At 36.9% G+C, this 14,730-nt stretch overlaps 1 protein-coding gene across 3 annotated transcripts in view; it reads right to left on the bottom strand.

The window, feature by feature from the left end:
• Nucleotides 1-14,730, bottom strand: part of plekhg1.L (pleckstrin homology and RhoGEF domain containing G1 L homeolog) — a 141,648-nt gene that overhangs the window by 20,042 nt on the left and 106,876 nt on the right. For all 3 annotated transcript variants that reach the window (XM_018262980.2, XM_018262982.2, XM_018262981.2), the window contains 3 exons: nucleotides 8,874-8,974; nucleotides 7,686-7,755; nucleotides 1,351-1,397 (listed from right to left, as the gene is read on the bottom strand). In XM_018262980.2, the coding sequence (XP_018118469.1) occupies nucleotides 1,351-1,397; nucleotides 7,686-7,755; nucleotides 8,874-8,974 (218 nt within the window). The remainder of the gene's footprint in view (nucleotides 1-1,350; nucleotides 1,398-7,685; nucleotides 7,756-8,873; nucleotides 8,975-14,730) is intronic.

The raw sequence follows: 14,730 nt of genomic DNA, 5'->3' as shown, positions 1-14,730 counted from the left end.
CATTTAAAAAAAAAGTTTACACAATGAAACTTCTGCATGTCAGAACATATGATCTGAAAAGCAAAGTTGTCCAGGATGAAATGAGGTCATGAGAAGACATGGAAGTGAAGACTAGAAGCAAAGAAAGTGTATTTTGAGATCAGAGTTGATTTACAGTAGGAAGGAGTTTCATTGTTTAGGCAATTGAAAAATACTTTTAAAAAGACAAAACATAATTCAAAGGGGTTGTTCACCTTTGAGATAGCTTTTACTATGAGGTCATATTTTTAGACAGTTTGCAATTGATTTTCATTTTTTTATTGTTTGTGGTTTTTGAGTTATTTTATTCAGCAGCTCCCCATTTGCAATTTCAGCAATCTGGTTGTTACAGCCTTAATTACCGTAGCAACCATGCATTCATTGGAATAAGAGACTGGAATATGAATAGAAAGATGAGTAATAAAAAGTAGCAATAACAATACATTTGTAGCCTTACAAAGCATTTGTTTTTCAGATGGGATCATGACCCTCATTTGAAAGCTGGAAATAGTCAGAAGAAAAAAGGCAAATAATTCAAAAACTGTAAAAAAAATTAAAACTTAAAAGTAAACCACCTCTTAAGGATCGGATTTCGGTGGAAGAATACATGAATCTAGGCTCTAGCAGCAGCACAGAATAGAACAAGGCAAATTTGAATGTCTGTATATTGTAAATTGCAGTAATTGTGTGGGTAGAGGCAAAAGAGTGGATACGTGTTAGGTAAGGTAAGGCCAAATTCAGGGCATGGAGCAATAAGTGTGGCAGGGCTGGGTGTGTGACAGAGAGAGAACATTGAAATTGCAATCTGGAGAACTTCTGAATAAAAAGCGAAATAACTCAAAAACCACAAACAATAAAAAATTAAAACCTATTGCAAATTGTTTCAGAATATTTTCAACATCATACTAAAAGTCAACTAAAAGGTGAACAGCCCCTATAACAGAAAGATTGTGTGACTTTTTTGGCTGTCTTAATAAATTACTTGGCATTCGTGGTTTTGAGAAAATTAAATTTAGTTGCTTTAGTAACAAAAATAATAGAGTGTTGATAAATGGGCCTCCAACTGTTGAGTAGTAGAAGCTGCAACACTTAAAAAAAAAAAAAATCAAGGGGGGGGGGATTTGTGCCTGACATTAGGGCACATATTATTTTCTGCATGTAGGCCAAGTTTAAAACTGTCTATATGGCCTTGTAAAACAGAACAAAGACCCTAATACTATAAGACAACATTGTACCCAAATTCTGCCTAAACAATACTCGAGTTTACACGCAGCTTAAAAAAAAAATCTAACTGAAATATTCCAAAAAATAGTACAATGTGTATTATCTTACCTTGGATAATTAGTACAGTACTGGGTGTATATATGGAATTCCTCACTCTGTAATAAATAGATTTTAGAATAAATAATAAAATAAACATTACCACAATTCATATAGTGTCTACACATTTATGAAAAGCTATATTGAGACCATTGTAGTAATTCAAACTCCTTATTACTTTCACACACAGACAAGGTTCAAATTAATCATGTAAGAATTCCTACAAATTTAGAATACAGGGAGTCCTCAACTTACATACAACTCGCACTTATAGACGGGGGGCTATTACAGTAACATACTATGGTTTGCTTGGCTTTATTAGCATTTAGCTTTAATACACCACCTGCGCCCATCCCCTCTGGTGTTTGTCGTGTACTTCGGAGCACAGAAAGGTAAAAATAAATACTTCAAATTACATACAAATTCAATTTAAGAACAAACCTACAGTCCATATCTGGAATGTAACCCAGGGACTGCTTGTACTAGTACACTTACATATGCACAGTATAGGGGTGATCATTACCCTTCTGTTGCCCTGAGTAGGCTTTTGTGCAGCCGCCCCTTCCCCACACTCTCACATTTTCAGTGCTGGAGGGGGTCCACGTCACTAGTGCAATTGTGCTCTCTACACTAGGTGCAGATTCAGAACTGTTACAATATTTTTTAAAAAGGTTTTTATAGACAAACAAACTTGGCTTACATACTGTACAAACATAGCAGTCAGTAATAGCCGGACATCAAGGGCAAGTACACTTTAAAAAATATCCGTAGTTTACTCTAGCAGTCAGAAGTTCAATATACCAGATAGAGAGATGGTGTCAATCACATTTTAGCAGGAACCCTCCTTCACTTCTGACACATAGCTTAGGGATGTATATACATCTAGCAACCCAGGGAGGTGCCTTGTAATGTAGAATCACTAGGGAGTGCAAGGGACAGATTAGGGTCCAGCCAGGAGGTCCAAATTTTATCAAACTTTTGAGGGGAGCCTCTGGTAACATATGTTAACTTGATCAGTGGGAGGGTTTTGTTTACCAGTGTCAACCATTCCTCCACATTGGGGGGGGCATATTACTCCATTTCATAATAATTAGATTCTTGGCATAGAATAAGGCTGATCTTATTGTAATCCGTGTATGATTCCGAGGAATGAAGTCATCAGTCAGACCAAGTAGACAAACTTTGGGTGATTTAAGCCTTGGTAGGTCTATGTGTGGAATTGTTACAATTTTTACATTAGTTGACACATTTCTCAGCAACATCTGTGGAATATTAGCAACTATTGTATAACTTATAACAGATTCTGCTCAGCAAGGCCAAAGATAACGAAAGGTACCAACCAAAGCAGGGGTGTCCAAAAAGGTAGATCGGGATCTACCAGTAGACCAGTTTAGTTGGTGATCAGTAGATCTCAAGACACTGTCAACAAACAGCTTGTCTACATCACCCTCCAGTTTTATTCTTTTTATTCAGATATTTATTCTGTTACGGTTACATAAGAAATAGCCGTTTTGTTAAATATAGTAATATAAATTATTTTATAAATCAATATAATATTTAAGTAATATTTTTATGGAACAGAATGCTAACAGTGATATTATGGATGTAGACCATAATGGGACAACATCACTAAAAGTAGACCCCACATTAGTAAAGCATGGGCACTCCTGAACTAATGCATCAATATACAACAGTTTACAGAGTCAACACAGTTACCTTCCCCCCCCCCCACGAGCTGCTTCAGAAAGACATAAGAAGGTGAAAAATAAAACTTTAAAAATAAGTGTGTGACCAAACTGAAAACAATCCATTCATCTGTCCCATTGGTATCATTAGCTTTTTACTCTGTTCCTACCCTGTTTGCTAGGAGTACAATCTTCAAACCGGTGAGGTTCAAAGAAATACTTTCATAGCTTTCCCTTCCACATTATGTAAGATATATGTGCTGCCACTCCCCCTCCAAAACATGCCAGGACATTGAGTTCAGAGCATGGAAAAGGTCAAACTGACAACCACCTTGATACAATTGTTTTTTGTTGTTTTTTTTTTTTTTTTTTTAATATGGAAACAAAAGTACCCCCTTAAAAAGGATGAAATGAAACAACTAAAGAGTTAACAGTAATAGATGTTTAAAATAATAATAAAAGTTTACAGATTAAGTAAATGCTTTGAAGTGGTTTTAACTTTAGTTAATAATTAGTATGATAAGCCTGTCAATCTTTCAAGACGTGATCTCTTTTTGTAAGATTACAGGATAATGGTATTTGTGTTAAATCAAACAGATAGAGAAGAAAGGGCAATATTAGTTTATTGTAGGGTTAATAAGAAAACAAAGACTTATTTAATTAGGCACTGTCGGGTGTTTGAATGCAAATTACATACAGTAATTTATTTTGTTATTAAACAGTCATATTACTGATACAAATTGTGGTCAGATTCAATTTTAGATCTTAAGGGTCAGGGCACACAGGCAGATGCGGGGAGATTAGTCACCCAGCGACAAACCTCCTCTTCTTTGGGGGCGACTAATCTCCCCAAACTGCCAGGGATGGAACTCGGCGAGATTCGTTTTCCAAAGTCACACAAAGTTGCCTCATGAGGAAACTTTGGACGACTCGGTAAAACGAATCGCACCAAGTGCCATCCCGCCGGCGATTAACATTTTAGCCGGTGGGAAGGCAGTTTGGGGAGATTAGTCACCCTGAAAAAGAAGAGATTTGTCGCCTGGCGACTAATCTCCCCGAATCTGCTTGTGCGCCCTGACCCTTACAGTTTACTCTTGCTACCTCTAAAGCACAAAGCAATACAGAATGTATGAGAAGGGGGCTCCACTGCTCAATTCAATTATAGCGACAGGCATAACCCTGACTCATATCCTGTGGCTAGTGTGGAAATTCAAGTAGATGCTGTTTTTTCTCTCTACAGATAATACAATTTGACCTAGATCACCAAATAGATCAAGTATATGCCTTTTGATCACCCCACACCTATTCTAGATGTAGGCAGCAAGAGAATTCCAGTGGCATGTAAGATATAGTCCTTTGTCCATAAACAAGCGTGTAACACACTATTATGGTATATCAGTTTTACAATTAAAGCTATAATGGCAGTTCCTGACACCCCTGAGCAGCTTTCATCTCTAAGGTTTATTCTCTCTTCCACTATTTTTGAAAGGACCCACATGACTTCAGCATTACAGTTGCATTTAGATAAAACATGACGGGTAGAAGTCCTAAAGGCTGATTTTGCTATAGCAAAGGGATCTCAGCCAAACTCTTCATGACACTCCTAACAGAACATAGCTTGCTGGGTCTTCAGTTTGGCAGCTGAACGCTTGGTAAGACTTTGGGTTTATAAGACACTTTGAAAAACCAGAGAATTATCTACATTTTTCCTGAATGAGACTGCCAGGACTTGTTATGATTGATGCCCAGTTGTTGTCTTAACCTAAAGTCAAAGCAGAATTAAGATTGCACTCTAGTCTTAGTTCAGGGTTTGATGTCATGAGCATCTGTTAGCCCTCTTGTTAGTATATAGTGTACAGGAATTTAGGGCTTAAGTAACAAAAGACACTAAGTTTGTAGAGGTGCAGTAACCAATCAAAGACATGTAGCAGGTAACATTTACTGGTCTCCTATTTAAAAGCAGATGTATTATTGGATGCTGTGGTTTAATGTACGTGTGCAATCTTTGTTGTTTTATTAAATATTGGGGGTAAGTATGAGTAAAGTGTTTAAATTGATAACTGACTGAGTCAAAGTTGGCACTATATTCCATAAATGTGTCAATAAAGATAGCAAGATTTGTGCAATGTTATATTATTTGCCTTTTTTGGACCCTTAACCCTTTTGTTGATACAATAATGTTATCTTTATGCACAAGTCTAAGTCTAAATTAACAAAATGAAAACTATAGAGGGAGAAAGAGAGAGAGAGAGAGAGAGAGAGAGAGAGAGAGAGAGAGAGTAAGCACAGATCTGTGTTGAATTACTTCCTATTTCAAATAATGAATCCAAGATTGCAATAGTTTGTCTTTTCCAACATCACATTATGCCAGCAGAACATTATCTAAACAGATGCATCTGTGAGTAAAACAGAGCACGACTGTTTTAGGTTGCACAGGAAGCAGGAAGTAGATGAGTCCCCATCACTTCCTGTCTGTAAGTGATAGTCTAAATTTACATATAGGTGGCATCTCCTGCCAAAAGTTTCAGTCCAAAGCAGCACAAAATGTTGGCTACTTCCCATATGGACTATTGTCGATCTTAGCAGATCAGCTTACTCTTTGTTTAGCCAAGCAACATTATCTCATAGACATGATATATTCAATGAAGCAATAGTTAGTTAGGAGATGCAGGGATTTGTACTGTACAAAGTGCTTTCAATCATTAATATAAGCAGCCATGCATAAATAATCTTGACTTCCTGATGACAGCTTAAGTTTCGAGCCGAAACGTTGAAATAAACTTATATTTTTTTCTACATTTGGATCAAGTCCTGTGAGTGCGGTTCTTTTTTGAATTTCTGCATTATTTATTTATCCAGCACCAAGGCAGTGACAACATGAGGATTTTTGAGTGCACCGGCATGTAGCTGTAAAAATGTACGTATACTTTATTGGACACTAAGGGACACATTTACTTAGGGTCGAAGTTAAATACTTAGAATATCTAAGTTTAAAGATTTACCGCTATTCGTTCGATCAAACGATTAAACCCTTCGATTCAAATGGATTAATCGATCGAACGAAATTCCTTTGTTTAGAAATTTGCTAGAAAGCCTATGGGGACCTTCCCCATAGGCGAACATTGATGCTCGGTAGGTTTTAGATGGCGAAGTAGGAGGTCGAAGTTTTTTTTAAAGAGACAGTACTTTGACTATCGAATGGTCGAATAGTCAAACGATTTTTAGTTCGAATCGTTCGATTCGTAGTCGAAGGTCGAAGTAGCCAATTCGATGGTCGAAGTAGCCAAAAAAACGTTTGAAATTCAAAGTATTTTTTCTTGTATTCCTTCACTCGAGCTAATTAAATGTGCCCCCACCTGTTAGTGTCCAAGAAAGTATACGTACATTTTTTATAATAGTTATGCGGATTCGTTGAGTTATATATTTGATTTTTGAAGAATGCACCCAGGCATCTGTATTACTAGACTTTGGTGAGTGCTGATATCCCAACTTCTGTCTATAAACAACTTTGTTATTCATAAATGAGAATTTTCAGTAATTTTGGAGTTATTAATAAATGCAATTACAGCTTAAAGCAGTTCTCTGTACTCTTCAATTAACAGTCCTGTAAAGCAGGATGCAAGTGTTGTGGAAACTGGAGTCTTGGCTGGAGGATAGCTGGTTTCTGTTACATTGTTTCAAGAGTGAGACATTACATTCCAAACTAATGAAAATATGTAATTCTTATAGACTGGAAAGACTGTCTAAGATTGTCAAAAAAATGGATGGAGTTCCCCATTAAGCAATAATATTGAGTATTCTAGCCCGTCTGCTTCCTTCTTTTCAGAGACTAACAATGCAGAGATAGGGAAAGGATTGTGTTGCTAAGGTGAAGCATTGGATTGTGTTTGTGTGCACACTATCAAAAAGACAATTTAGATGGCAAGTAATGCCTGTGGATTTGCTGTTATTATGAAAGAACTTGCATTTCAGCCTCACTTATTGGCATATACTCAACAAAATCTTTGCTTAAATAAAGTGTACACAGGTGAGAGGGAGATTGCATTCTGCGCCAATCAACAGGGAGTGTCCCAAAGATCATAAATAGTGCCAGAAGCCTTAATCTGGGTTTCATGTTCAACATGTTTAACCCACATAGCAACACATTTCAACAGAATAATTTTAAGATAAATTTCGCATCTGAGGTCTAAACTGGCTACTGATCCCAAATCTCCCTAGCCCTCCTACTAGATCAGCAGTGAGGTCAAGTGAATTCATGCAATGATTGCTGAACTTGCTGTGAATAGACTCAGTAGCCCTTTTCTGGAAAGTACAGGCAAAAACTGAATACAGTACATATTCATATAACCTCATATAAAATGACAAATGACATTGCAGTCCTGAACCAGAGGTATGCAGACTATATTCTTATATTATTCTATATTGTTTCATCAGACTAGACTCTGCTGTGGCAGATACTACTCTATATGTTACTGGTCATGCAGGGGAGGCAATAGCATAAGTATAAGTTAGTGGTAAGTTAGTAAATTTCCCAGAGGAAAAAAAACAGTTGTATCCATCAGTGAAGGATAGGCTGAATAATCTATACCTTTTTTTCCAAGAAAGAAGTAAAAACTGATAAGGTTAGTGGACAACGGATTTACTAGTGCATTAATCTCTTACCTTTGACACAAAGCATTCAGCTATTGCAACAGGATCATTATCACAATTTTCCAGTTCTTGAAGAAGTTCACTACAAGGGCAGAAAACAGTGGCAGCCTCAGTATCATATAGATAGAAAAATACAAACTGTGGATAAATTGTATATTTGACTTCAACCCGTAGCGTAGCCTATTTATTGTACATTAAAATAACTGAACAGCAATACCAAGGCTAAAATCAGGTGGGTGTCGAAGTACCCTGTATAGTTCCCTAATGATGCAGTGACATTTCAGCAACCCATGGTAACAAACATATTTTTTTATTTTTGCAACGGAAATTTGTCTGCAGCCTACCCTAAGCTCAGTCCAAGCACAAGACCAGGACAAGAAAAGAGCAGGGGTGGGTCGGGACAAAGATACAAAGACATACTTGTGCCCCTCCCCCTACCGAATGATGAAATGTCAGTTTCCAAATCAAAAACCAAGAAATGGCTTAAAAATTGATCTTTCAGTGGACCAGTGAATCTACCCCATGATTGTTACAACTTTCTCTGTAGCATTCTTACAGTTAAATGGGGCATAAAATGCCAAAATTGCATTTGTGCTTGAGTACAAATGAGGGAATGACAAACAATATACTATAAATTATATTATACTTGAAATTTACTCATTAATTTATTCACTTTCATTGACAGCAGCTGGGTGGGGCCCTTGGAATACAGAATATCAGCCAAGCTCTAAGCTCATGTCCAGAGGGCAGTAACCTTTGGATTGGAAGACTGCTGTATTTGTGGGCTTAAGCTTTATTTTTAACACGATTAAGTGATTTATACTATTTTCTATAGACAACAACAATAATGCAGTGCCTTTCTGTGTTCATATATACCAACAAAAATGGTAGAACCCTAGTTTTCTTTTACTTCGAAAAACAGCCTTCATACACAGAAGTGTCCTACTATTACTATATGCCTGCATTACTTATTTCACTTGTATCAACCTGTGGTTACTTTGGAAAAGGTGATAAAAAAAAAGAAAACGGTGTAGACTTTATAATGTAACCTACAACTAAACGACAGTATAAAACCTGTAGCATATAGTCTGTAGGGAAATGAGCACTAGCGACCTATTTGTTGAATACATTTCTTCCCTCATCTTTAAACTAAGAGATTGATTTACACACATTTTTGTTTTAAATGAAATATCAACTTACCTATTGAAAAGGTAAATATCGCGTATATTTCCAAAGAGAGCTGACCGTTCTTCTGCCCCTAAGGAAAGTCTTGATTGGTCAGAAATGCAATTGAGATAATCCTGTGCACAAAGAAAAAAAAAAATTGAAAAAGAAAGAAAAGTACCATTAAAACTCTATAGCCCTAATGGAAAGTGAAACTGAGCTACTGTTAACAGTGCAAGATAATTCCATAATATCAGTTTCAGGTTATTATTTCAGCAATCTTTTCACTGGTCTCATTGTGGATAAACAGTAAATCCATAATGAAAGGCAACAAAAGTGATCTATTCAGCACAATATAGAAGACAGTGACCATGTTAGACAGGCAGAGAAGTGAGTATTTTATATGGATACACAGAAATGTATTCATACTATACTATCCCAGTGATGGTATGCCAGGTTTGTTCCTTCATTCAAGTCACATTTTTCCACCAAAATGTGACTTGTATTCATACTATACAATCCCAGTGATGGTATGCCACGTTTGTTCCTTCATTGAAGTCATATTTTCCACCAAATTGTAAGTCTAACCAAAGCCAACCATAAACAGGCCAATATGAGCTGCCAGCTTGGACCCTTCAGACAGAGGGTAGCTCGTTAATCCATGTATGGGACCTTCCTGACAGGCAGATATCTATTGTGCTGGTTAGAGAATACTGTTTGTTGAAGACAAAATTCATGTGGTGCTCTCTGGACAGGCCCTCATAGGCTTGCATTATGATCCAATCAATTGTCTGGGGCCCTAACAATTTTATAACACCACTTTTTGCTCAGTATGAGGATGGTCAAATCAGGCAACCTCATCCAATGAGCTTTAGGCTCTCACCTTTCAGTTTCAAGTAATTGGTGTTGTCTGCAGCCATGTATTAATCATTTTCAGAGCCATTTTTATGGGATGTGTGTCTGGTATAGATTTTAATGATGTAAGGCTAATATGCACAGGGAAAAAATCATTTGCTAATTCATTGAAAGAGAAATGTATCCAGTCCACGTTCACAAAGTATTGATGCATAAAACTTAGGTGCATTTATTGTAATATCATGGGGAAAGGACTGTTTAACAACTAAGGCCTATGTGGGAAAGCATGGAATTTGCACTTTCCAGATGTGAAAAAAAATCTACACATTTTTCTAAGGAAACAAAATATACCTTGGAGGCACTGGACTCTAGACAGCCTCCTCTGCAGATACAGGTCTCAACTCAAATTATTTAAGTTAAGCAAGTCAAAAGGAATCCCTTTGGGGCAGGTGAAAGGCCCAACAGATGACCTGCCATGAATCTGACTCTCATTGTAAACAGAGGTTTACGACAGAAGATTAATAGGCAAAGTGAACGATGCTTTTTCAGTAAACCGTCCTAATGCTTGAAAATACACAAAACAAACCCGCATATCTTTTTCAAAATACACAAAGAGGCTTGCGGATCATATGAACTGCAATTTGTTTTACTGTCAGGCTGTAGACTACACAAGCTTTTTATTTCCTACAATATTTATCTTAACTGGTGTAGTGTTTAGAATGCTAAAATAGCACTGAATTAAACAGGGCCTGTATGATTCTGCTTGCTCAGAATGCCATGGCATAAAAGTTCAAATATTCAGCTCACTGTTGCCCACTGACCTCTTCCCACACATGCCAAATGTAGGAATAAGCCAACAGTCAACTCTGAAGAGAACAATGTGGTGGAATTGTAAAATTGAGGGTGATGGCAGATGAGGAGATTTATCGCTTGCTTTAAAATCTTCACGGGTGACAAATCTCCCAAAAATGCTTTCCTATCATCAATAAAATAAAAACGTTTAATTTTCTTGCAAGGCAACTTGGATTTATCCTCACCACAAAACTACATAAAACTAAGCAACAAATGTCCCCATCTGCCATGGTCCATATAAAACTCTATTGACCATTTACAGCACTACATATATAAATGGCACCATATGAATAAATATTATACATACATAGAACCTCCACTGCACCGGCTAACCCCAAAACTTATGCCATAAGTTAACAATGCTACAGATCTAGCACAACTTATAAAGACAAATTCGGATGACAAAAAAATTCTGGTGACCTAGATGCTACACAAACAATTCACTTTCATACTGTGTTAAGTGTGCAAGAACATCTCTTGTTTGCTTTTTATACTGTGTTAAATCTATAAGGAATTAGCACAGGCTTATTTGCTGGAATTAGTTATACTTGTACAGGTATGGGATCAGTTATCTGGAAACTCATTATCCAGAAAGCTCTGAATTATGGAAAGACTTTCTCCCATAGACTCCATTTTTTCCAAATAATCCAAATTTTTGTAAATGATTTCCTTTTTTACTGTAATAATAATAAAACAGTACCTTGTACTTGATCCAAACCAAGATATAATTAATCCTTATTGGAAGCAAAACTAGCCTATTGGGTTTATTTAATGTTTACATGATTTTTAAGTAGACAAGGTATAAAGATCCAAATTACAGAAAGATCTGTTATCCAGAAACCCCCAGGCCACCGAGCATTCTGGATAACAGGTCCCATACATGTACATTATATGAAATATTTTAATTGAATGGCTGACAGAGGAGAAGATATCTGGTGTCAATTTGTGATCGTTTAAATATATTGACTCCAGTTGCTATGCAGATGCATTCTTGACAAAATGGATTGTAGACGTTGGTGTAATTATTGTAACAAAGGATCTAATATGCTGTTTCTTTCCCAGAACCCCTTAATGGTAAGTGAACATCCCAGTTCCATATACTTAAGTGCATTTTCTTCAAATAAACCTGTTAATCCTCAAATCTTGTTGGCAACAGCTCTACAAACAGATGTGTGGCAACACCTGTTTCAGACTATTATGAATTCACTGCACCCCAGGGCAAACACAACTGCAAGAGTTTCATATACCATTGAGGCCCATAAATATTTTTGAGAAAAGCGCGAGGAGGCATTTATTGGCGTTAAAGCAAAAAAATGCTTTTTTAAATAGGACATATGGTAAAAAGGTCAAATGGTTTTGTTTGACTAGGATTTTTTATTGTATATAATGCAATTAAATCATCTTCATTGCACAGGTATAGGCTCTATTATCCAGAAAACTTGGAAGCTGTGGTTTTCCAGATAAGGGACCTTTCCGTAATTTGGATCACCATATCTTAAGTCTACTAAAAAATTATTTAAACACAAAAACTCAATAGGGTTGTTTTGTCACCAATATGGATTTATGCAGCTTAGATTCCATCAAGCACAAGGTACTGTTTTATTATAAAAAAAAATTTTTAAAATTTGATTTATTTGATTATAATTGACTTTATAGGAGATGGGCATCCTATAATTTGGAGCTTTCTGGATAACGGGTTTCCAGATAACTGATACCATACCTGTACTTATTACCGACATTCCTTCACAAATGGACCTTGTCTGTAATATCACTGGGGCTTGTTTTGTGTCTACAATGTGCTTGTGTGCATTACACCACAAAGAACCATTTGTCACACTGTGGACATTTAATCGCTATGGGAAAGTCACTCTGGGCTTCGAAACAAAATTACAGACAATATTTCAAAATAAAATGGGAAGGAAAATAATAGTTTGACACCCGATGAAAGAGCTATGTAGCCTTAAAAGACATCTGGATTATCTCAAGTTACACACCACAAATGGTGCCTTTAAAAGTTTTAGGTCATGCTGTTAATAATTTTACCTCTAACTCAATTTACTATTAAACATCTATTTACTTATCACAAGCAGATTTTTTTGTTTTAAAGACAAACGCAAGACCTTGGCAGTTGTAATATGTAGAGAGGATGAGGAACTCCGTTCAGACAGTGACCTGCAAATTGTGGCAAATTTTCACAGGAAACTGAACAAAGCAGCTACTATGTAAAGTTAGCTGTTCTCTCCTGCAAGAAAACAGACACTTCTCAAGGATTACTGAGATACAATACATAATTGCTCCAATGTTGCTCTAAAATGTTCCCCCAGATTAACTCCTGTAATTACAACACAATTTTACAATCTCACTGTGCCATGGATTGGACAGCATATCTTGAGCAGGGGCATGTTTTTCCAAATCACCATATTTTTAGGGTTGCAACAGCATGAATTCCAATTCACTATGAATGCTTCCATAGAGAAAAGCAGATAGTGACCTACTGCTCCATAGTGGAAGTTCAGAAGGTTGTAGCCATGAAAATAGGGTATTCTGGAGAGAAAAAAAAAAAAAGGTCTACTTTTAAGAGATCTATTTTGTAATAACATGAGGAGTAACAGCTCTGGTTGACTAATTGATCCTCTAATCCTATCTCTACCCACTTCTTAAACTTTCTGGAAATTGCTTATAGGTGATCTATAATTAATTACACAGACTAGAATTTCACATTACCCCCCAGGGTTGGAATCTGGTCTGTTAAGGGTCTCGTAGATGTTATCTGTATCTTCAAAAGATTTGTGCATGCTGTACATTATGAAGCCAGGTCAGATAACAGAACAGAACAAATAGTTTTGTGTAAATGTCATTGGGTCATTTCATGTGACCTCACCCTTCATGAATTTCCACAACCTCCCAGGAAACGGTCACTCATGTACCCGGTCAAATGTACAGTATTTGCAGAACCCTCAGTAAATATGATTTGCAAAACTATAGGGTTCACTTACCAACTGGAAGACATATAAGCCACTCCCACTCCATAATTTGAACTCTGCTCCTCGCACCAGATTTTTATCTTGCACGAGTCACAGAGCACAGCCAGACCCAAAGTACAAGTGCTCCATGCATCAGCACCAAGTGTTATGCCTTTTGAGACGCTTAGTGCTCTTAGGGTAAGGTCATACTTATTTCTTAACATGCGACAGTTTTCACACCAGGCAGGATATTAGACTCCTATTAAAATTGGCCATAGTGTGTGATGGAGACCTAAGGGTAAGGTTACACTGGGCGTTTCGTCTTTGCGGCAACCAATCTCCTCGAACGCCTTCCCTCACTCTTGCGCTGGCTAAAATGAAAAATCGCCGGCGCTAAGCACACACCTAGGAAACTTCGGGAGACTTCGGAAAATGAATTGCGTGTGTGCTTAGCGCCGGCGATTTTTCATTTTAGCCAGCGCAAGAGTGAGGGAAGGCGTTCGAGGAGATTGGTTGCCGCAAAGACGAGGTGATTAGCCACCAGGCAACTAAATCTCCCCGAATCTCCATCACATTCACACACTATGGCCAATTTTAATAGGAGCCTAATATCCTGCAGATAGTGTCCTGGTTAAAGTAGAACCTAAGATGCAAGGTGTGCAGAAATTATTGGTTAAAGGTACATAGTCATCTCATTATGTCACGTAAAAAATTGCAAAATTGTGGTCTAACTCTGCCAGTATTATATCAATGAGCCCTTCCCAAGCAACAATAAAAGAGTAAATTTATTTTTATTCTTCTGGTTATTTTGTAACCTACTTGCTTTTATTTTGAGGGTATTTCTAGAGCCCTTGCCATAAAGTTAAACAGGACTAACCTACACATATCGAGAATTTAACCATACATTTTCAGAAGCTTTCCCCCCCCAGAAACTAGAATACGTAACTAACGTGTACTATGTTATAGAATGACCAATTCTAAGCAACTTTTCAATTGATCTTCATTACTTTTTTTTTTTTTTTTATAGTTTTTGAATTATATGCCTTCTTCTTTTTCCAGCTTTCAAATTGGGGTGACCCTATCTAAAAACGAATGCTCTGTAAGGCTACAAATGTATTGTTATTGCTACTTTTAAATGAATCGTCTTTCTATTCAGACCCTCTCCTATTCACATTCCAATCTCTTATTCAAATCAGTTGTTAGGGTAATTTGTAACATAGCTT

This window comes from Xenopus laevis, chromosome 5L, assembly GCF_017654675.1.
Source record: "Xenopus laevis strain J_2021 chromosome 5L, Xenopus_laevis_v10.1, whole genome shotgun sequence".
In the NCBI taxonomy this organism is placed as follows: Eukaryota; Metazoa; Chordata; class Amphibia; order Anura; family Pipidae; genus Xenopus; species Xenopus laevis.
The sequence above is the reverse complement of the archived record's forward strand: the minus strand, read 5'-3'. Positions and strand labels throughout refer to the sequence as shown.